Below are 20508 nucleotides of genomic sequence, written 5' to 3' on the forward strand. Positions count from 1 at the left end.
CATTTTGACTGGAAAATTGTCAAATTTACACACTTATCAAGAGAACATCCCTGGTCATCCCTACTACCTCTGATCAGACGGACTCACGAAACACAAATGCTTTGTTTGTAAATTATGTCTGAGTGTTGGAGTGTCAATCCGTAAATACATTTTTATTTTTAAATGGCGTCGTCTGGTTTGCTTAATATAAGGAATTTGAAATGGTTTATACTTTTACTTTTGATACTTAACCCTTGTGTGGTGTTCAGGTCTGTGGGACCCATTTCCAATGTTTACTAAAATAAAAATGTTTTTGTGAAGAATATGTAAAAAAAAAACACATTTTCAGTGAGTGCACACACTTGTGCACACTGTACACAATGTCTTGTGGGAAGCTACACAATGTTATTACAATACATTTTTAAATGCTGCATTTTCCCACACTCTACCCCAGCCAGGTGCAAATTGGGGGAGGGACACAACAAATACATAGCTTTGCATGTGTGGCTCCTTACCACAATCAATCAGTATAGCAAAAAAAATCTCTGCTCAGAGGGCCTTAGAAAGAATGTTTGCAGAGAGAGAAGCCAGTGTGCAAGGACCGTCTTCCACTTTGGAATTTTCAGAATATGAGAATCTCTGAATGTACTCTCAAAGTGCTGACCTGTTGCACTCTACAACCACTGTGATTATTATTTGACCCTGCTGGTCATCTATGAATGTTTGAACATCTTGAAGAACAATCTGACCTTAAATGGCCATGTACTCTTATAATCTCCACCTGGCACAGCCTGAAGAGGACTGGCCACCCCTCAGAGCCTGGTTCCTCTCTAGGTATCTTCCTAGGGAGTATTTCTTCTCCACCGTGCTTCTACATCTGCATTGCTTGCTGTTTGTGGTTTTAGGCTGGGTTTTTGTATAGCACTTTGTGACATCTGCTGATATAGGGCTGCCGAGTGGCGCAGCGATCTAAAGCACTGCATCTCAGTGCTAGAGGCGTCACTACAGGCTCCCTGGTTCAAATCCAGGCTTTATCACAACTGGACCCTCCCATAAGGTGGCGCACAATTGGCCCAGTGTTGTCCTGGTGTAGGCCGTCATTGTCAATAAGAATTTGTTGTTAACTGACTTGCCTAGTTAAATAGAGAAAAATAATTAAATATAAAAAGGGCTTTATAAATAAATGTGATTGATAGGGTAAATTTTGTTTTATTTTATTATTATAAAACGTTTTGTTTTATTATTTAGTTTATATATATTTATATATATTTAGTTTAAAAAAAAAAAAAACATTTTAGAGAGGGCTAATAGTTGGCAAGGTCATTTTTTACTTTTCCCCAATCTTGTAGTACCATATCACAAATCAAATAAATGTAGGTACAGTAGGTGGCGGTGAATCTACCTTCAATTGGATGCGATCCGCCAACACAATTCCGAAGAAGAAGACATTCAGGGCCGCATCCAGAGGTAAAGAGGTCGGACAGACTGTCCTAAATAAGTTTGGGAGAGAGACCGAAGCGGCACAATGCTGATGAAATAAGGCTGGGTGCTTTACGGATCCATCATAACAGTGAGTAAGAGTTACAACTCCATTAACTTAGCTACTTTTTTATTTTTTTAGCTAGCTAAATAAATTCAAGTAACTAAGTAATTAGTAAATAGTTTTTCCTAGCTACTGTAGCATGCTGCCTCGTTGCTATAGCTACGTTAACAAGTTAATTAGTTAAATAAGATGATTTCACCTGCTAGCTAACGTTATCTATTTGTTAGCTTCGCTTAGCTACCTAGTTAGATGAAGTTAGGTAATCCTGTTTAGGTAGTCTTGCGAGCTAGCCAATCTATTTTGCATTTGTAACTAGCTAGCTTGTCTGCTACTGTAACTAGCTAGGTTTTCTTTCCCTTCTAGTTCAAGTCGTTGACAATACATTTTGCACGTTGGCGCTCTTGTCTTGGTTATATACATGTATGTTTTTAGTGTTTTAAACTATCAGACAAACGCAATATTCAAAGAACCGCTAACTAGTTAGATAAAAAAGTAGCTATTGTCTTTTAAGAATCCCTACTCGAAGTGTCTGGTTTCGGGATTTCTGTTATTCATAAACTACAATGTAGTCAAACGTTCTAGCTGGGGGTGTAACGTTAGTCACCTAGTTGACCTGAGCTGTTACCATACGAAATAATGATTTGATATTTACTATTATAAGATGACTTACACCTACATGGATTTATTGTAGGTTGTACACTAAAACTTACCATCTGAAATCAAATGTAATGTCAAACTATTTCCTAGTGGTCTGATGGGATGGCTTCTAAGCTATTGGACAGACTGCGACGGACACTGTTCAAAGAAGGAGAAGTAGTTGCTAGGGAGTCAATTGATGTACCAGAGGACAGCTTCCCAGAGAGTTCTGAGTTAGAGGATGACACAGAGTGTCTCTCAGAGCGGCTCGGGGGAACACTCTGCTTCGATGGGGAGAGAGCCATGGAATCAGAAGACCCAGGTGGGGCCTCAGGACCAGACAGTGATTCAGACTTCCTTGGAGAGTCCGTAGAGGATGGATTCAGCAGCACAGGTAATGTAGATCTTTGCAGCAACTACAATAGGTGCCGTTACTCATTTCAGTGCCGGTACTGTTTTATATTTAGTTGCAGGAACTTTGCAATCCTTTTTGAGCTAATATTCTGAGGTGCAGGAATGAAAGCAGTAGAATATTTGAGGTTGCTACTGAGCATCCACAACTGTGATTATGTATGGACAATGGTGTACTATTAGGCACAGTCAACTGAAACAGTCTGACCAGAATAACAATAGCATTCATTCCACGGTATCCTGTTTTCTTGAATCTGCAAATTTCCTTGAAGGTTTTTCAGTCTGATCGTTCTCAGTTTAGATGAGTGGTTTTAGGGCAGTCTGAGCTGATGTCTCTCATTGTTCCTCAGACACCAGCCCAGTGGGCCTGTCTCCTGGAGGCTCATCCCTGCTGACATGTCAGCTGCAGGAGAGCTGGAGGAGCTTACAGAGCTGCAGTGTGCCTGAGAAGCTGGTGTTTGAAGTGACTGATGCCAGTGTGGTGCCAGAGAGCTCCTCCAAGTATGTGGTAAGTGTGAAACAGCAGAGATGAAAGTTTATTCCCTGGCTAAGCCTGTGTGACATCTCTCCCTATCCTCAGCTCTACACCATCCATGTAATCCAGTCTGGGATGTTTGACAAAACCCCGGCCGTCATCACCCGGCGATACACCGACTTCGAGCGTCTGCACAGCCGCCTTCGCCGTCGTCACGGGGACCACATGGAGCGTGTCTGTTTCCCCCGCAAGAGGCTGCGCAAGAACTTTGTGGCAGAGACCATCGCCAAGCGGAGCCGGGCGTTTGAGCAGTACCTGGCCCACATGCACTCGCTGGCTGAGCTGCGGCGTTCTGCCACCTTTCTGGAGTTCTTCTACCTGGGTGACCTGCAGGCTGGCCAGATGCTGATGCGTGTGGGCCGTTACCAGGAGGGCCTAGGCCCTCTGCTCAACGGCCTGAGGCTCCAGGAGAAGCTAGGCTGTGAGCAGCAGGGGATACAGCAGCCTCACCACCAGCAGCGCACCCACTGGCTCTTCACCCTGTTGGCCCTGGTGACCTGCTTCCAGGAGCTGGAGCAGCTGGGGGAGGCCCAGGAGTACTGTGACCGAGCCCTGAGGGACCTGGCCCCCTCACAGGAGGCCCTGCAGCAGCACCTCTTTCACCCACTGCTCATCCCTCTCCTCCAGACCAACGTCAGATTGTCGTGGAAGATCTCCAAGGATAAGCGGCGGTGGGAGGTGCTGCTACAGGAGATCCAGGACTCTGGGGCTGATGTAGGGAACCAGCCCAGCCTGAAGGAGTACCTGATGAAGGAAAACCTGGTGGAGAGCGAGGGAAACGCTAAGGCCAAGGTCAAACGGGACGACACCACTTAAACCGAAGATAATGGTACTCCAGTTAGTTATGAGGAATGCACTTCATGTAGCCTTGCAATGAGGTATTTGATCTCTTTTGACATGTATTTTCTACAGCAGTCTGGACTGTTAGCCATTCTAATATATACACTCAACTGACCAAGTCATACACAATAAGCAGAAAACAATCACATTGTATAGAATGTCTCTAAAGTTCCAAGTATTCACTTAGCTTTACCTTGTAAATTGAAAACACTAAAGTTATTTCAATCGTTATATTTATGATACAGCTGCTTTGTAGCAAATACTAATATTTGTATTAAACATTGTGTTTTTCCAGGTCAATATTTCAAGTACTGCTGCTTTTAAAACCTTTTTATTTTAATTATGCCATTCAGAATCTTGATGTGAGTGGATGAATAACTTTTAGGATAAAAAGGATCACAGTTCATTTTGATAAGGGAACAGGGATTTTCAAAGGCACATTTTCCACTAACTAATTTTCTACCTGTTTACACGTGGGTGTTATTTGCTTGTTTACACAGTAAAGAATTAAGGGAAAACAATAGATGTCTGAGCTCTCGACAAAGCACTCCTAAATCTGTCAAGGAATTTTAATCAACCTTAGGGAATTGTTAATAGCCCAGATTATTCAGAGAATGTGTTTTATTGATATGCTTCGAGTATGCAGTCTCTGTACCTTTTTAGATTTGAGTCAGTATAGACTTACATGAGGGAAAAGCATGTTAGTCTACGTTGAGTTCCAATTCTCAGATTTGGTCCCCTTCATATGCCATAAGGGGGCGTGAGAGGGCACAGGGAGGGAGCCAATTCACAGCTGGAAGTGTGTGAGAATGTTTTAGACAAGAGGTATGATGGAACAGTGTATTTTTGCCACATTAACTGAAATAGGTCCTGTATTACAGAGCACAGTAACCATGTGATTTAAGTGCAAAAAAAAAGGTACCTTCCTACTCTGTGAAAGAATAGGCTGTAGTTGTCGTACTTTAATTGCTTGAGTGACAATTCCAAACGAATGTAAACATGTTAGCCTAGATTAAAATACTAAGCACTTGCAACAATGTATTTCAAAGTGCCTGACTCTTCTTGTTTTATATTGTGAACTCTAGCCTTAACTCTATACTTATCCTATTTTCAGAGTACATCCTCAGTTATGACCTTTGTCTATGTATTAACTTTTTAATATTATTGGAATATATTTTGTTGAATAAATCTATCCTAAAAATGTAGTGAAGGCTTTCTCTTTCCATTTGCATACTATTACTGGCATGTTGTATAGACAGATGTAAACACAGTTAAAATCAAAGACATTTTACTGATGTGCTTTCAGAAGATACCATTCAAGTTTCCATTTCTCTAAGAGGGGCCAATACAATGGAGACATTGACAAGTAGACGTATTCCAAACCAAATCTCTGCGTGCTTCAGACAAACATTTGGTGCTAGTCATGGACCTACTGTAGTAATCTGTACATCGTTACTCTATTTCTAATATAATGGATGGACGTGTTGCTTCTTGCTTTGCCGTAGTATCACTTTCCAATGTTGTCATCTGAGGTGTGTTTGCGACAGTGCAATGCCATTAATCAATTGCTCTGATTGCATGGACCAAGAACAGAGACTGATCATGTTCTTCTTTCTCCAGACATTACTGGAAGCGTTGAAACCCTTTTAAGGGGAGTTACAAAGAACCCAACCTCAGTAACTCAGTCCTGTCAGCATCAGTCACAACTAAAAACATTATGTTTAACATGTGATTGATGGTTGATCTTGGATAGTATCGATAGGCTTAGTGGACTCAGTCTTTTGGCAAAGCGTGGTGGCACAGTAAGACGGGACATCAATCAGGATTTGTTGGACATCGGATGGTTTCCTCCAGCAACACTGGGGGACATGCTAGCAGCACCAGCTCCTCCTCCTGACTGGACATCCACAAAGCCCATCCGCTGCCGCCTCTTCCTCTGATCCGTCATCTACACAGGAAACAGTATGTCAGCCAGCCAGGCCAGGGGCATCCTCCTGGAAACACTAGCCTATATCATGAGGACATCAGTTAACCAAATTGTACTAATTCTACCGTTTTTTTTTTTTTTTCTCTCCAAAATAGATCAGCATCATAGGTATCTTCGTATTTTGTCATTATTATAGTATGCTACTTTCCCTTGATAAGAGATGTGAATAAGTGCATTGTATATTGTTCTGGAGCTGGCCAGCTCCTCAATGTCTCTGACAAGAGACTAGGGGCTAGATTCTATCCGTACTGCTGAAGAGCCGTGACATCGTTCGATTTGACATTTAAAAAGGTAATTTCCGATTGAGCCGACATGCAGCGTTTAAAACCGTAAATGAAGGCTTCGCGAACACGAGAACATTTACATTTTCAATCGCACTATAAAGTGGCTCTTCCGCAATACGGCTTGAATCTCGGCCTGTGTGTTATACCTGCTCTTTGAGCTCTGTTAGCTGTCCTGTGAGTTGGCTGACCACGTTCATAGTGGACGTCAGTCTGTCCTGCAGGTTCCTCATCTCGTTCTGGTCACCGTCTCCATCCGTCACCACCAGGGACATGGCCTGCATCCGGGGGAACCAGTCCAGGTTCTTACTCTGAGACAGACGGGGGGGAGGACATGTAGAATCAGTGGCAGTGGTCTTCCCTAGCAACAGATGACCCCAATGCTACTTATAATAAGGATATGTTGTAAACTGGTTTCAGTGAGAGTTATTCTAGAGGTGGTTGTGTTAACCAATTAAAATAGAACTCAACCAGCTATTGCTGTACCTTTATCATGAGGGCCACATAACTCTCTGGTCCAGTGTAGTCCGTCTTGTTCTTCTCGCGAACGAGCACGATGAAATACAGGTAGTTCCAGATGTTGTGTTCCAACTTTATGTGCTCCTCAAAAGACACTGTTTTATTGTCAAACTTGTCCCTCTCCAGACCTGCAGGGAGTTTCGGGTTGAATGTTCAGATTGCATAACATGAGCTCGTAATCACACCATGGTTATTTTTTTGTTGTTCCTTTCACAAAAAATATATTGGGTCTCACCACAGATGAAGCAGGTGGTCTTGAGGACCTCCTCTTTCTTCTGTTTCTCACTACGCAAGTCAGCGAAGGTGTCGATGATGACACCAAAGATCAAGTTGAGTACGATGATGATGACAATGAAGTAGAAGAGGAGATCGTAGATGACGCGGGCTGGGAACAGTGGCTCCTGCAAGGTACGCAATGACGTAAATTGTTCCAATGTAAATATGAATGTTGGCTTGTGGAACATTTTGTACTCTGCCATGAAGTGATACTGATGTATTGTAAGTAGGTTAATGTGTGTTGGTGGGTCTTCGTTCGTACGTTTTTGGAGGGCCTGCGTAGCACGTCTCCCACCCCGCCACCGTTCCTCAAGCCGTGGTTCAGCACGGTGACGATGCACATGAGCAGAGTGTCACAGGCCCGCTCCGAATTGTTCTCCTCTGCTAAACCGTAAAATTGTTTAGCTATGTACCACTCACACCAGACTTTTTAAAGCACATTTTTACAAATCATTCATCCAAAATGTGTTTTATTATTATTTAACTTTTATTTCCTATCCAAACCCATCATACGATGAGGGTGACTTAACAATTAAAGGAGCAATAGAGGACTTACTAAGTAGAGACAATAAAGAGAGACTAACCCTCGGGTTCAGCAGGGAGTGCTGCCTTGGCAGTGCAGCTGACTCCATCTCTACTGCAGGTGTTGAGGAAGTCTTGGGATGCCTCCTCATTGCCATGTCGCCCTGCAGAAGATGATCCCAAATTAAATCCCAACCCTACAGTATACCATACACTGAACATAAAGTACTTTTTTAGTTTTTGTAAAAAAAAAAAACAGATTCAGCTTATCAACCAGCTAATTATTAGAATCAGGTGCGCTAGAGGAGGGTTGGAGTGAACCTACAGGAGGGTAGCTCTCCAGGAACAGGGTTGGAGTGAAAACCTACAGGAGGGTAGCTCTCCAGGAACCCTGCCATACACTGACCAATGTCCATACATGTTTGCTTTTTATCATATGTTATTGTACCGTCCATACGCTGACTGCTAGTAAAGGCTACCTGTCTGATGGTCCAGTAAGGTCATTAGCCTTGCTCAAGCCTTGGCGTGCCATAACGTATCATAGGAGCAGGAGCCTATATCTGGTTTCTATAGCATGAGGTACAAGTACACCCCAATTACTTTTCAAAACAAGTATTAAGAACCTTTTATTTGGAAAAAACAAGTAGTTGAATATTGGAATGTACTTGCAAAAAACCGACTCAAATACACTGACATAAATACACTCCCATGAATTTAATCCAGGTATTTGAAAGTACACTACATGACCAAAAGTATGTGGACACGTGCTCATCGAACATCTTATTCCAAAATCATGGGCATTAACATGGAGTTGGTCCCCCCTTTGCTGCTATAACAGCCTCCACTCTCCTGGGAAGGCTTTCCACTAGATGTTGGAACATTGACGTGGGGTCTTGCTTCCATTCAGCCACAAGAGCGTTAGAGAGGTCGGGCGTTTCAATTCATCCCAAAGGTGTTTGATGGGGTTGAGGTCAGGGCTCTGTGCAGGCCAGTCAAGTTCTTTGGCACCGATCTAGACAAACCATTTTTTTATGGACCTCGCTTTGTGCACGGGGACATTGTCATGCTGAAACAGGAAAGGGCCTAGCCCCCTACAGCCCCAGATCATCATTCCTCCTCCACCAAACTTTACTGTTGGCACTATACATTCGGGCAGGCAGGGTTCTACTGGCATCCACCAAACCCAGACTCATCCATCGGACTGCCAGGTGGTGAATCTTATTCAGCGCTCCAGAGAACAAGTTTCCACTGTTACATAGTTCAATGGTGGCGAGCTTTACACCACTCCAGCTGACGCTTGGCATTGCGCATGGTAATCTTAAGCTTGTGTGCGGCTGCTCTGCCATGGAAACCCATTTCATGAAGCTCCCAACAAACAGTTATTGTGCTGCCGTTGCTTCCAGAGGCAGTTTGTAACTCAGTAATGAGTGTTACAACCGAGGACAGATGGTTTTACATGATACAGCACTTAGCGATCCTGTTATGTGAGCTTCTGTGGCCTACCACTTCGCGGGTGAACCGTTGTTGCTCCTAGACTTTTCCACTTCACAATAACAGCACTTACAGTTGACCAGGGCAGCTCTAGCAGGGCAGACATTTGACGAACTGACTTGTTGGAAAGGTGGCATCCTATGACGGTGCCACATTGAAAGTTACTGAGCTCTTCAGTAAGGCCATTATAATGCCAGTGTTTGTCTATGGAGATTGCATGGCTGTGCTCTCGATTGTATACACCTGCCAGCAACGGTTGTGGCTGAAATAGACGAGTCCACTAATTGGAAGGTGTGTATGTACTGTATGCGTAGTATACTTTCAAATACAATTTGGTTGACTTTGGTTTTAAAAATAAGCATTCAAATACTCAAATAAAAGTACTTGTTTTGGGATGGGTATTTGAAAATACTAAAATACAAAGTATTTAAATAACAAAACCAGGTCTGAACTGAATGCTAGTCTATTGCAGGGCCTTCTCTCCAGTCTCCTTAATGCTGAGTACCAAGCAGAGGTGCATCAGGGTCCCATTTCTTGCAGTCTTTGGTATGACTCGGCCGAGGCTTGAACTCCCAATATCAGGGAGGACACTCTAACCACAAGGCAAATGAGTTGGTCATGGTCCAGTAAGTCGGGTGTCTGAGGCACGGTCTGTCTGAGTCTCATGGTCCAGTAAGTCGGGTGTCTGAGGCACGGTCTGTCTGAGTCTCATGGTCCAGTACCTGAGGTTATCTGAGGCACGGTCTGTCTGAGTCTCATGGTCCAGTACCTGAGGTTATCTGAGGCACGGTCTGTCTGAGTCTCATGGTCCAGTACCTGAGGTTATCTGAGGCACGGTCTGTCTGAATCTCATGGTCCAGTACCTGAGGTTATCTGAGGCAGTGGGTCCACCTCCATGATGAAGTCATTCTTGAGGCAGAGGAAGCCCACGATGGAGAACAGGTAGACCAGGATGATGGCCAGCAGGGCAGTGAGCAGGATGGAGCGCCCATTCCGGGTCACACTCTTTATCACGTTGAACAGCGTCTCCTCTCGGTAGATCAGATCAAACAGCTACACACACACAACAAAAAGAGCAAAAACAAATCCTAGGGTCTTTGTGTGTATGTAGATGTGTGTGTACGCTGAATGATGTAATGCCAGGTGACTTATTGCCAATAATATTATTAACATAACGTTGTGAGTCATAAGGGTCACCCACCAGGAAGCTGTAGAACAGCTCGTGGACACAGAGGCCCAGGGTGCTGGTCAGAACGTAGGCCAGGTGATACAGGAACTCCACGTCCATCACCATCGCACGGTAGCCCATGATAAATGTCCCGTTGTTGCCCACAAAGCTCACCACAAACACTATCTTATTTATCAGCTGTGGAGAGGAACAGATGAACAGTCATTGAATCACCATGTTGTCAGTGATATTCAGCATATTTATCGATAAGTTTAACAGAACCCGGCTCTAGCCTACGAGACCAATCCTAACCGCCACATAAATGTTTAACTTAGTCTCCCAGTTGGAATTAACTCAAGTGAGGCTTACATTGAGGGTTCCCAGTAGGATGAGAGTGGGACCGATGCCAAAGTGGTAGATGGAGCGCAGTATAAGGGCCACGGTGAAGGGCCTGAGGCCGTAACCCTGGGAGAACATTCCCATGACAGACAGACCCAGGAAGCCCCAGAACAGCATGGACAGCATTGAGTCGTCTATCGCACCTAGGGGACAGCAATCACAACATGAAACATTTAGTTTCTTTGTCTTCAATAAGTACACAGGATGAGGATTCTGGGAACACACCAGTGGAGGCTGCTGAGGGGAGGGCAGCTCATACCACTCCATTCCAGCCATTGTTATAAAACATGGTTTTCATATGTTTGGTATCATTCCCTTCCAGACATTATTATGAGCCGTCCTCTCCTCAACAGCCTCCACTGACACACACAAGCCTCACCTTGGCCTGAGTCGTAGGGGTAGAAAAACGCGATGATGAGGTTGATGAAGACGGCCAGGTTAAAGGAGATGCTGCCCCAGGTGCTCATCCTGCGAGAGAACCAAAACAGCACCGGCATACCTGAAACACAAACACCCTTCAGTGCTTCTACATCTGCATTGCTTGCTGTTTGGGGTTTTAGGCTGGGTTTCTGTACAGCACTTTGAGATATCAGCTGATGTACGAAGGGCTATATAAAATACATTTGATTTGATTTGATTTTATCACCACACAGCATCCGTGTGAGTGAGTGAGTGATTAAAGCCTGTAGAACTTGGACAGCGGCATCAGAAGAGCCAAGCTTATATTTAAATAATTTAGACACTTTTATCCAGAGCGACAGTTAGTGTATTCATCTTAAGATAGCTAGTTGGGACAACCACATATCACAGTCATAGTAAGTAGATCTTGGACTCAATAAGTAGTTATCAGCGAAGTCAGTCTCAGTAGGAAAAGACAGGTGCGAGTTCCTGGAATTGTTTTTGCTTACTGCGAAGCTTCTTCTGCCACTCCATCTCGTTGTGGAGGAAGGAGGCCTGCTGGAAGAAGTGTGTGACCTTGCTGCCCTGCTCGTCCTGCTCAGTGGTGTTGAACACACGGAACTTGGACTCCTCCATCAGGAACTCACAGATGGGATGAATGGGGAACACAATCTGCTCCATGCTGCGGTCCTCACGCACAATCTGACAGGAAGACAGACGGACAGGGACAAGTTAGGACAGTGGTCTTTTGCAGTCGGGCAGTTCAAGTGAACCTCAGACTATTCACAATGAGCAAGCTTGACTACTGTAGTACGGGGTGAATTGAGGGGAGAAGTGTGGCTGTGGAGACCTCTATCTGTGAAGTGTGTTGGTCATAGAACTCCAGTGGGTCCTGCTCCTCGATCTCCACCGGCACCGTAGATTTCAACATCTGAGAGAGAGGTCTGTTGTTCAGGTTCAGCTGCAGGAAGTCAACAGGAGAAACAGAGGTTCAGCTGCAGGAAGTCAACAGGAGAAACAGAGGTTCAGCTGCAGGAAGTCAACAGGAGAAACAGAGGTTCAGCTGCAGGAAGTCAACAGGAGAAACTCTCCTGCTCTTTTTGAACTTTTCCTGTTGAAAAACAATATCCCAGTAATGTACACACACTTAAAGGTAAAACAAAATATATAGTTTGAGCACCTTCGACCCCCCCCCCCAAGAAGACTGGAGTAGGACTAACAACATCAGAGAGCATCATTAGTGAATCAAAACATCCTGGCTTTCCCCATTCAGCTTGTGTTTCCATTCTAGATCCACAGCTACTCCTTCCAAGGCATGGTTTATGTTAAACTGTTTCCAGGCATATAAACGAAGCACGGATATGCAAATATCCCCATTTGACTGCATTGTGCTTGCAATGCCAGGATAGTAGGTTTGATTCCCGGTCCCACTCATATGTAAAAAATGTAAAAAAAAAAAAAAAAAAGTATGCTCAGATGACTAAGACGCTTTGGATAAAAGTGTCTGCTAATTATCTTATTATATTAAAATCAGTTGTTAAACAAAGATTGCAGTGAGTCTGCTACCATTGACGCGAGCAGCTGTAGCATAGACGTAGAGGTAATGTGAAGGGAGGCCGTTCACAGGACAACTTCCTCCAATTAATAAGAAAACCAGATATACTGAAGCCTTGTACAAACGAACAGACGTTAAAATAAACACACATTAGAAAGGCTACAAAGAATTAACAGACAAACGTGATGAAACGAGAGCGAGAAACACTGACCATAGAGGATATACCCTCCTCTCCTGCTTCGGTCCTCTTTGCAGGTTTCAGCAGATTGAGCAGGATCTTATTGTGCCTCGCCAGCTGACCAAAACATGGACCCACAATCATAAGCATAACAGGTGAAAGCATTATTCTCTAACATTAACTTATTACATTATTAAAGGAGTGCATAAATATACTTCGTTAATCTGAAGAGGATCATTACCTGAAGTGCCAGGATGTAAATGTTGTGGCCGACCTCTTGAGGTGACACCACTCCAACTTCACACTCACTCTCCTGCTGATAGGCTTTCTTTATCACCTCTACCTGGGGGCAGAGTAGAATACTGATGTAGGCTGACGTCTACTGTACAATTCTGCACCGTCCTGTGTGTGGGCCGTTTTAGAGGTTAGTTATAAAGAAGAATGAGGAGAAAGAATAGAGGGAGAAGAAGAAATAGAGATGGGTATTTGCTCTGACCAGTTCCCGAGGTCGGAGGTTAAACAGTATCCTCTCTGCATTCTCGTTGTCATGGCGACTCTCCATCAGAGCCAGCAGCAGCTTGGAGGCGTTGTCCTGGAAACAGGAGAAACAATACCGCCACTGACCATGTCATTTCAGAGGTACGACACAGAGAGGAGTTAGGACACAGAGATCTATATTTATAAAGTAGAACAACAGGAAGTGAACCTTGAGCTGCAGCACCATCTCCATGCGGTAACAACACAGAGGACTGATGTCATTCAGTATGAGGGCTGTGATGATGTCGATGCCGTTGGACTCATGGGCCACTATACAGGTCTACAGAAACAGACCGTTATTATCACAACATGACAAAGTATCTGTGTTATGTCTTTAAGCTCACAGAACTTTTAATAAACCTAATTTCTAATTTCAATTCTGTCGAACTGTGTGCGATTATCTGACCTGGTTCTCGTGGCAGGGGCCCTGGCAGTACTCTGTGAGCGTCTCCAGGGTCTGGGTGATGAGGACCACGTTGCTCTCGTTAATGTAGAGGCCCAACAGGCCCAGGCCTCCTGTGGTGCTGCCACACATGACGTCCAGAAACTGCAGTGTCTCACACACCAGGTTGTAGTTGGTCTTGTTGTTCTGGCAACGCAGGAAGTTCTGGGGGGGAAAGGGAAGGATGGTCAGTCATGTTGGGTCACTGGGTTAAACAGACCATTTTCAGTGTCATCACCCGTAGCTACCTCATAGCCGAGTTTTGTATAATGACGACTGACTGTTTAGACCTCAGCAGAAAGTAAATTGCAGTAGTATCAGTAGTAATAGTAGTAGCAGCAGCAGTATCAGTAGTAACAGTAGTAGTAGTAGTAACAGTAGCAGTATCAGTAGTAACAGTAACAGTAACAGTAGTAGTAGTAATAACAGTAGTAGTAGTAGTAGCAGTATCAGTAGTAGTAGTAGTAGCAGTAGTCATAGCAGTAGTAGCAGTAGTAGCAGTATCAGTAGTAGCAGTATCAGTAGTAGTAGCAGTATCAGTAGTAGTAGCAGTAGTAGTAGTAACAGTAGTAGAAACAGTAGTAGTAGTAGCAACAGTGTCAGTAGTAGTAGCAGTAGTAGTAGTAGTAGTAGTAGTAGCAGTAGCAGTAGTAGCAGTATCAGTAGTAGAAACAGTAGTAGTAGTAGCAACAGTGTCAGTAGTAGTAGTAACAGTATTTGTAGTAGTAGCAGTATCAGTAGTAATAGTAGTAGTAGTAGCAACAGTATCAGTAGTAGCAGTAGTTGTAGTAGTAGTAAATAGTATCAGTAGTAGCAGCATCAGTAGTAGCAGCAGTAGTAGTATCAGTAGTAGTAGTAGTAGTAGTAAATAGTATCAGTAGTAGTAGCAGTAGTAGCAGCAGTAGTAGGAGTAGCAGTATCAGTAGTAGTAGCAGCAGTATCAGTAGTAGTAGTAGCAGCTGTAGTAGGAGTATCAGTATCAGTAGTAGTAGTAGTAGCAGCAGTATCAGTAGTAGCAGCAGTAGTAGTATCAGTAGTAGCAGCAGTATCAGTAGTAGTATCAGTAGTAGCAGCAGTAGTAGGAGTAGCAGTATCAGTAGTAGTAGTAGTAGTAGTAGCAGTAGCAGCAGTATCAGTAGTAGCAGCAGTTGTAGTATCAGTAGTAGCAGCAGTATCAGTAGTAACAGCAGAAGTATCAGTAGCAATAGTAGTATCAGTTTCAGTATCAGTATTATCAATAGTAGTAGTAGCAGTATCTGTAGTAGTATCACTATCAGTAGTAGTAGCAGTATCTATAGTAGTATCACTATCAGTAGTAGTAGCAGTATCTGTAGTTGTATCGGTAGTAGTATCAGTAGTAGTAGTAGTAGTAGTATTATCAGTAGCAGTAGTATCAGTAGTAGTAGTAGCAGCAGCACCAGTAGCAGAAACAGTAGTAGCAGCAGTAACAGTCGTAGTAGTAACATTAGCAGTAGTAGTATCAGTAGAAGCATTAGTCGTATTAGTAGTAGTAGCAGTAGTGATAGTAGTAGCAGTAGTGGTAATAATAGTAGCAGTAACAGTAGTAGCAGTAGTAGCAGCAGTAGTAGGAGTAGCAGTATCAGTAGTAGTAGCAGTAACAGTAGTAGTAAATAGTATCAGTAGTAGTAGCAGTAGTAGCAGCAGTAGTAGGAGTAGCAGTATCAGTAGTAGTAGCAGCAGTATCAGTAGTAGTAGTAGCAGCTGTAGTAGGAGTATCAGTATCAGTAGTAGTAGTAGTAGCAGCAGTATCAGTAGTAGTATCAGTAGTAGCAGCAGTATCAGTAGTAGTATCAGTAGTAGCAGCAGTAGTAGGAGTAGCAGTATCAGTAGTAGTAGTAGTAGTAGTAGCAGTAGCAGCAGTATCAGTAGTAGCAGCAGTTGTAGTATCAGTAGTAGCAGCAGTATCAGTAGTAACAGCAGAAGTATCAGTAGCAATAGTAGTATCAGTTTCAGTATCAGTATTATCAATAGTAGTAGTAGCAGTATCTGTAGTAGTATCACTATCAGTAGTAGTAGCAGTATCTATAGTAGTATCACTATCAGTAGTAGTAGCAGTATCTGTAGTTGTATCGGTAGTAGTATCAGTAGTAGTAGTAGTAGTAGTATTATCAGTAGCAGTAGTATCAGTAGTAGTAGTAGCAGCAGCACCAGTAGCAGAAACAGTAGTAGCAGCAGTAACAGTCGTAGTAGTAACATTAGCAGTAGTAGTATCAGTAGAAGCATTAGTCGTATTAGTAGTAGTAGCAGTAGTGATAGTAGTAGCAGTAGTGGTAATAATAGTAGCAGTAACAGTAGTAGCAGTAGTAGCAGCAGTAGTAGGAGTAGCAGTATCAGTAGTAGTAGCAGTAACAGTGGTAGCAGTAGTAGTAATCGTAGTAGTAGTAGTAGCTGTTTCAGCTCAGTTCAGTTGTGCTTGTTCTGCCTCTCACCCACCTGTAGGTCCTGGTTGTGATTCTCACAGAGCAGCTGGAGGAAGCGTAGGATGGGTTTCATGATGATAACTGCAGGGCCCATCTCTGTCTCTTGCTGATCAGACTCAGAGGCCGGGACAACGGAGCCAGGTAGAACCGACCCATCAGAGCCTGGCAGGAGACATGCCAGGGAGGGAACCATGAACGAAGTGAAATGTTAGTTTAAAAACACCAACAATATCCCCTTACCATATAGACTTACGTACAATACGTAGTCATTGACACACAATCATAGTTTTTTTCTGTAAATTACAATAATTATTTCATAACCACGACAGTCGAAACCTGCATTTGACTATCTGAGATCAGAGTAGTGTCCCTCTCACCAGTCTGAAGGTCTTTGTTAGTCATCTCTCCCACGCTGACTGATACGTTGGCCTTGATGTCCATCTGGGCGTTTATCATCCGGTCGTGGAGGACCTTGAAGAATTTCTCTGACTTGTTGTCCCCCATCATCAGCTTGTAGAAGGAGTTCTGAAGAAAATCCACACAAATTATCAGTGTGTTGCCCCCCTCCAGTAGTCCTAAGGCCATCTGGGTGCTCTCCTGTGTTATAGCCTACCTGTATCTCTGTGTTGCCCCCCTCCAGTAGTCCTAAGGCCATCTGGGTGCTCTCCTGTGTTATAGCCTACCTGTATCTCTGTGTTGCCCCCCTCCAGTAGTCCTAAGGCCATCTGGATGCTCTCCTGTGTTATAGCCTACCTGTATCTCTGTGTTGCCCTCCTCCAGTAGTCCTAAGGCCATCTGGATGCTCTCCTGTGTTATAGCCTACCTGTATCTCTGTGTTGCCCTCCTCCAGTAGTCCTAAGGCCATCTGGATGCTCTCATGTGTTATAGCCTACCTGTCTCTCTGTGTTGCCCCCCTCCAGTAGTCCTAAGGCCATCTGGATGCTCTCATGTGTTATAGCCTACCTGTATCTCTGTGTTGCCCCCCTCCAGTAGTCCTAAGGCCATCTGGATGCTCTCATGTGTTATAGCCTACCTGTATCTCTGTGTTGCCCCCCTCCAGTAGTCCTAAGGCCATCTGGGTGCTCTCCTGTGTTATAGCCTACCTGTATCTCTGTGTTGCCCCCCTCCAGTAGTCCTAAGGCCATCTGGGTGCTCTCCTGTGTTATAGCCTACCTGTATCTCTGTGTTGCCCCCCTCCATCAGACATATGGCCATCTGGATGCTCTCCTGGAATATCTTGTTGTTCTTGGTACTCATTATGAGGTCGGTGAAGAGCTTAGTCCCACCCTCCCTGTCCAGATGACACTGAACAGCAGCTACAGCCACCCAGTCCCTTTCCTGCTCAGCACCTAGACATACACATTAACTAATTAACACACACTGTAAACAGGAACACAGTATAAATAGGAACACAGTCAGTATAGACATGCACATTAACACACTGTAAATAGGAACAGCCAGTAATAATCTTGTTCTAAGCTGAATATAAACAAACCTGTTGCTCCAAGTTCAACCAGTTCTGCCTTGTTGTTCTTCTTGTTGGTGAACAGGTAGTTCTGTAGCAGCACCTTCCTCAGTGCAATCCCCTTATTGATGAGAAATTCAGTCACAAAAAAACAAAACATGGTTAGTTTCTTACCCAAATAGTGCCTCAATTACACACCTCTTCATAAACCCTTTATTAAATGCACTCGGATATTCTATTGGTCAATCTACCAGACCTACACTGACTGGTCATTGAGTCTTCACCTTCTCGTTAAAGTCCAATGTACGTATGAGCATCTCCTGCAGAATCCTCAGAACCTTGATACAGAGCTTCTCGTCAGAGTTCATCAGGGCTTTAGTGTGCTGAATCAGTCTGGGCCACAGGTACACAGTGACAATGTTAGACCTTCGCCAACTCTCAACAAGACTTGCTCCACTCTATTGAACTAAAACTATTCATTGGGATGCCCTTTAACTTACACATTTTTCCAAATGCTATCTGTAAATTCCACTGTGTTGGTAAATAAATACACCCTCCCCATCTCAGAAGGGCAGACCCTTGGCTTACTTTGAGATGAAGCCTCCTGATTCGCAGCGTTGCCGTGCATCCGTTCCCTCCAGGAAGAGGAGTTCAGGCTGCTGCAGGACATCCACCAGAACAGACAGCTCTGCGTTCAACAGAGGCTTCAGACGCTGCTCCAGAGTCCCGATGATGTCCTGAACATGAATCAAATCTAGCTTTATTTATTGTTTTTATTATTAAAATATCAACACACAATACGATAAAAGATGGAGATAACATCAGTGTAGAGGAACAAACAGAGAGAAGGGACAGGGTTATAACCCCGCTGGGTCAAACACCAAACCCTCAAGAACAGTGAACAAACAGAGAGACGGAGGCCAAGGAATTTCCCCACTGCTCTTTCTGTTGTGTTTATGGCTGAATAAATTGTTGGACACAGGAAGGGAATGGGAGCAGGGTGGATTATGGGTCCAACCTGCAGCTTCTCAATGATGTTCTTGTAGTCCCAGGGGTTGTTGGGGGCGGAGGGGCGGCTGGAGCGGTTGGAGCTCTTGTAGTTGGGGTTGGAGCGGGACAGAGAGTTGAGGGAACTGCTGCTCAGCATGGTGGTGATCTGAGACTCCAGGTCCAGGGGCAGGGATATGGAGCGGTTCTTCGCTGCACACATAAGATTGGAGAAAGTCATCATTAAGATCAAAAGGTACTCCCATTCAAACAATGTAGAACAATCTTAAGTTATATTTACAAACCTTTATTTAAACTAGGGAAGTCAGTTAAGAACAAATTCTCATATACAATGACAGCCTAGGAACGGTAGGTTAACTGCCTTATTCAGGGGCAGAACGACAGATTTTTACCTTGTCAGCTCAATTCGATCTTGCAACCTTTCGATTACTAGTCCAACGCTCTAACCACTAGGCTACCTGCCGCCCCCGACTTAATTTGACCTTGTGTGTCTAGGTCCTGTATGGCCCTGACTGTAGCCCACCTCTGGGCCCTGTATAGCCCTGACTGTAGCCCACCTCTGGGCCTTGTATGCCCCTGACTGTAGCCCACCTCTGGGCCTTGTATGGCCCTGACTGTAGCCCACCTCTGGGCCCTGTATACCCCTGACTGTAGCCCACCTCTGGGCCCTGTATAGCCCTGACTGTAGCCCACCTCTGGGCCTTGTATGCCCCTGACTGTAGCCCACCTCTGGGCCCTGTATGGCCCTGACTGTAGCCCACCTCTGGGCCCTGTATGGCCCTGACTGTAGCCCACCTCTGGGCCCTGTATGGCCCTGAATATAGCCCACCTCTGGGCCCTGTATGGCCCTGAATATAGCCCACCTCTGGGCCCTGTATGGCCCTGACTGTAGCCCACCTCTGGGCCCTGTATGGCCCTGACTGTAGCCCACCTCTGGGCCCTGTATGGCCCTGACTGTAGCCCACCTCTGGGCCCTGTATGGCCCTGAATATAGCCCACCTCTGGGCCCTGTATGGCCCTGAATATAGCCCACCTCTGGGCCCTGTATGGCCCTGAATATAGCCCACCTCTGGGCCCTGAATATAGCCCACCTCTGGGCCCTGTATGGCCCTGAATATAGCCCACCTCTGGGCCCTGTATGGCCCTGACTGTAGCCCACCTCTGGGGCCCTGTATGGCCCTGACTGTAGCCCACCTCTGGGCCCTGTATGGCCCTGACTGTAGCCCACCTCTGGGCCCTGTATGGCCCTGACTGTAGCCCACCTCTGGGCCCTGTATGGCCCTGAATATAGCCCACCTCTGGGCCCTGTATGGCCCTGAATATAGCCCACCTCTGAGCCCTGACTGTAGCCCACCTCTGGGCCCTGTATAGCCCTGACTGTAGCCCACCTCTGGGCCTTGTATGCCCCTGACTGTAGCCCACCTCTGGGCCTTGTATGGCCCTGACTGTAGCCCACCTCTGGGCCCTGTATACCCCTGACTGTAGCCCACCTCTGGGCCCTGTATGGCCCTGACTGTAGCCCACCTCTGGGCCCTGTATGGCCCTGACTGTAGCCCACCTCTGGGCCCTGTATGGCCCTGACTGTAGCCCACCTCTGGGCCCTGTATGGCCCTGACTGTAGCCCACCTCTGGGCCCTGTATGGCCCTGAATATAGCCCACCTCTGGGCCCTGTATGGCCCTGAATATAGCCCACCTCTGGGCCCTGTATGGCCCTGAATATAGCCCACCTCTGGGCCCTGTATGGCCCTGAATATAGCCCACCTCTGGGCCCTGTATGGCCCTGAATATAGCCCACCTCTGGGCCCTGTATGGCCCTGACTGTAGCCCACCTCTGGGCCCTGTATGCCCCTGACTGTAGCCCACCTCTGGGCCCTGTATGCCCCTGACTGTAGCCC

General features: G+C 45.2%; 2 protein-coding genes across 4 annotated transcripts in view; one reads left to right on the forward strand and one right to left on the reverse strand.

Annotated features, from left to right (window-relative positions):
* Nucleotides 1-1414: 1414 nt before the first annotated feature.
* On the forward strand, nucleotides 1415-5149 carry LOC139368940 (sorting nexin-21-like). The gene is made up of 4 exons (XM_071108446.1): nucleotides 1415-1549; nucleotides 2270-2552; nucleotides 2920-3077; nucleotides 3150-5149. The coding sequence occupies exons 2-4, from the start codon at nucleotides 2282-2284 to the stop codon at nucleotides 3918-3920; spliced, it is 1200 nt and encodes a 399-aa protein (XP_070964547.1). The 5' UTR covers nucleotides 1415-1549; nucleotides 2270-2281; the 3' UTR covers nucleotides 3921-5149.
* The window catches only part of LOC139368939 (inositol 1,4,5-trisphosphate-gated calcium channel ITPR3-like), a 54317-nt gene continuing 38851 nt past the window's right edge, over nucleotides 5043-20508 (reverse strand). The window contains exons 35-58 of one of the 3 annotated variants that reach the window (XM_071108444.1): nucleotides 18623-18804; nucleotides 18193-18341; nucleotides 17889-17997; nucleotides 17635-17725; nucleotides 17313-17488; nucleotides 16517-16664; nucleotides 16153-16301; nucleotides 13663-13863; nucleotides 13426-13536; nucleotides 13216-13311; nucleotides 12961-13062; nucleotides 12753-12836; nucleotides 11837-11947; nucleotides 11496-11688; nucleotides 10967-11086; nucleotides 10558-10730; nucleotides 10222-10386; nucleotides 9884-10073; nucleotides 7592-7693; nucleotides 7270-7388; nucleotides 6967-7132; nucleotides 6699-6859; nucleotides 6362-6523; nucleotides 5043-5892 (exon numbers count right to left, since the gene is read on the reverse strand). In XM_071108444.1, the coding sequence (XP_070964545.1) occupies nucleotides 5764-5892; nucleotides 6362-6523; nucleotides 6699-6859; nucleotides 6967-7132; nucleotides 7270-7388; nucleotides 7592-7693; nucleotides 9884-10073; nucleotides 10222-10386; nucleotides 10558-10730; nucleotides 10967-11086; nucleotides 11496-11688; nucleotides 11837-11947; nucleotides 12753-12836; nucleotides 12961-13062; nucleotides 13216-13311; nucleotides 13426-13536; nucleotides 13663-13863; nucleotides 16153-16301; nucleotides 16517-16664; nucleotides 17313-17488; nucleotides 17635-17725; nucleotides 17889-17997; nucleotides 18193-18341; nucleotides 18623-18804 (3389 nt within the window). In that variant the 3' untranslated portion in view covers nucleotides 5043-5763. Of the gene's footprint in view, nucleotides 5953-6361; nucleotides 6524-6698; nucleotides 6860-6966; nucleotides 7133-7269; nucleotides 7392-7591; nucleotides 7694-9883; nucleotides 10074-10221; nucleotides 10387-10557; nucleotides 10731-10966; nucleotides 11087-11495; nucleotides 11689-11836; nucleotides 11948-12752; nucleotides 12837-12960; nucleotides 13063-13215; nucleotides 13312-13425; nucleotides 13537-13662; nucleotides 13864-16152; nucleotides 16302-16516; nucleotides 16665-17312; nucleotides 17489-17634; nucleotides 17726-17888; nucleotides 17998-18192; nucleotides 18342-18622; nucleotides 18805-20508 lie in introns of all 3 variants that reach the window. The other 2 variants (XM_071108443.1, XM_071108445.1) reach the window with 2 other exon arrangements.

Source organism: Oncorhynchus clarkii, chromosome 16 (assembly GCF_045791955.1).
Source record: "Oncorhynchus clarkii lewisi isolate Uvic-CL-2024 chromosome 16, UVic_Ocla_1.0, whole genome shotgun sequence".
NCBI classification, from domain to species: domain Eukaryota; kingdom Metazoa; phylum Chordata; class Actinopteri; order Salmoniformes; family Salmonidae; genus Oncorhynchus; species Oncorhynchus clarkii.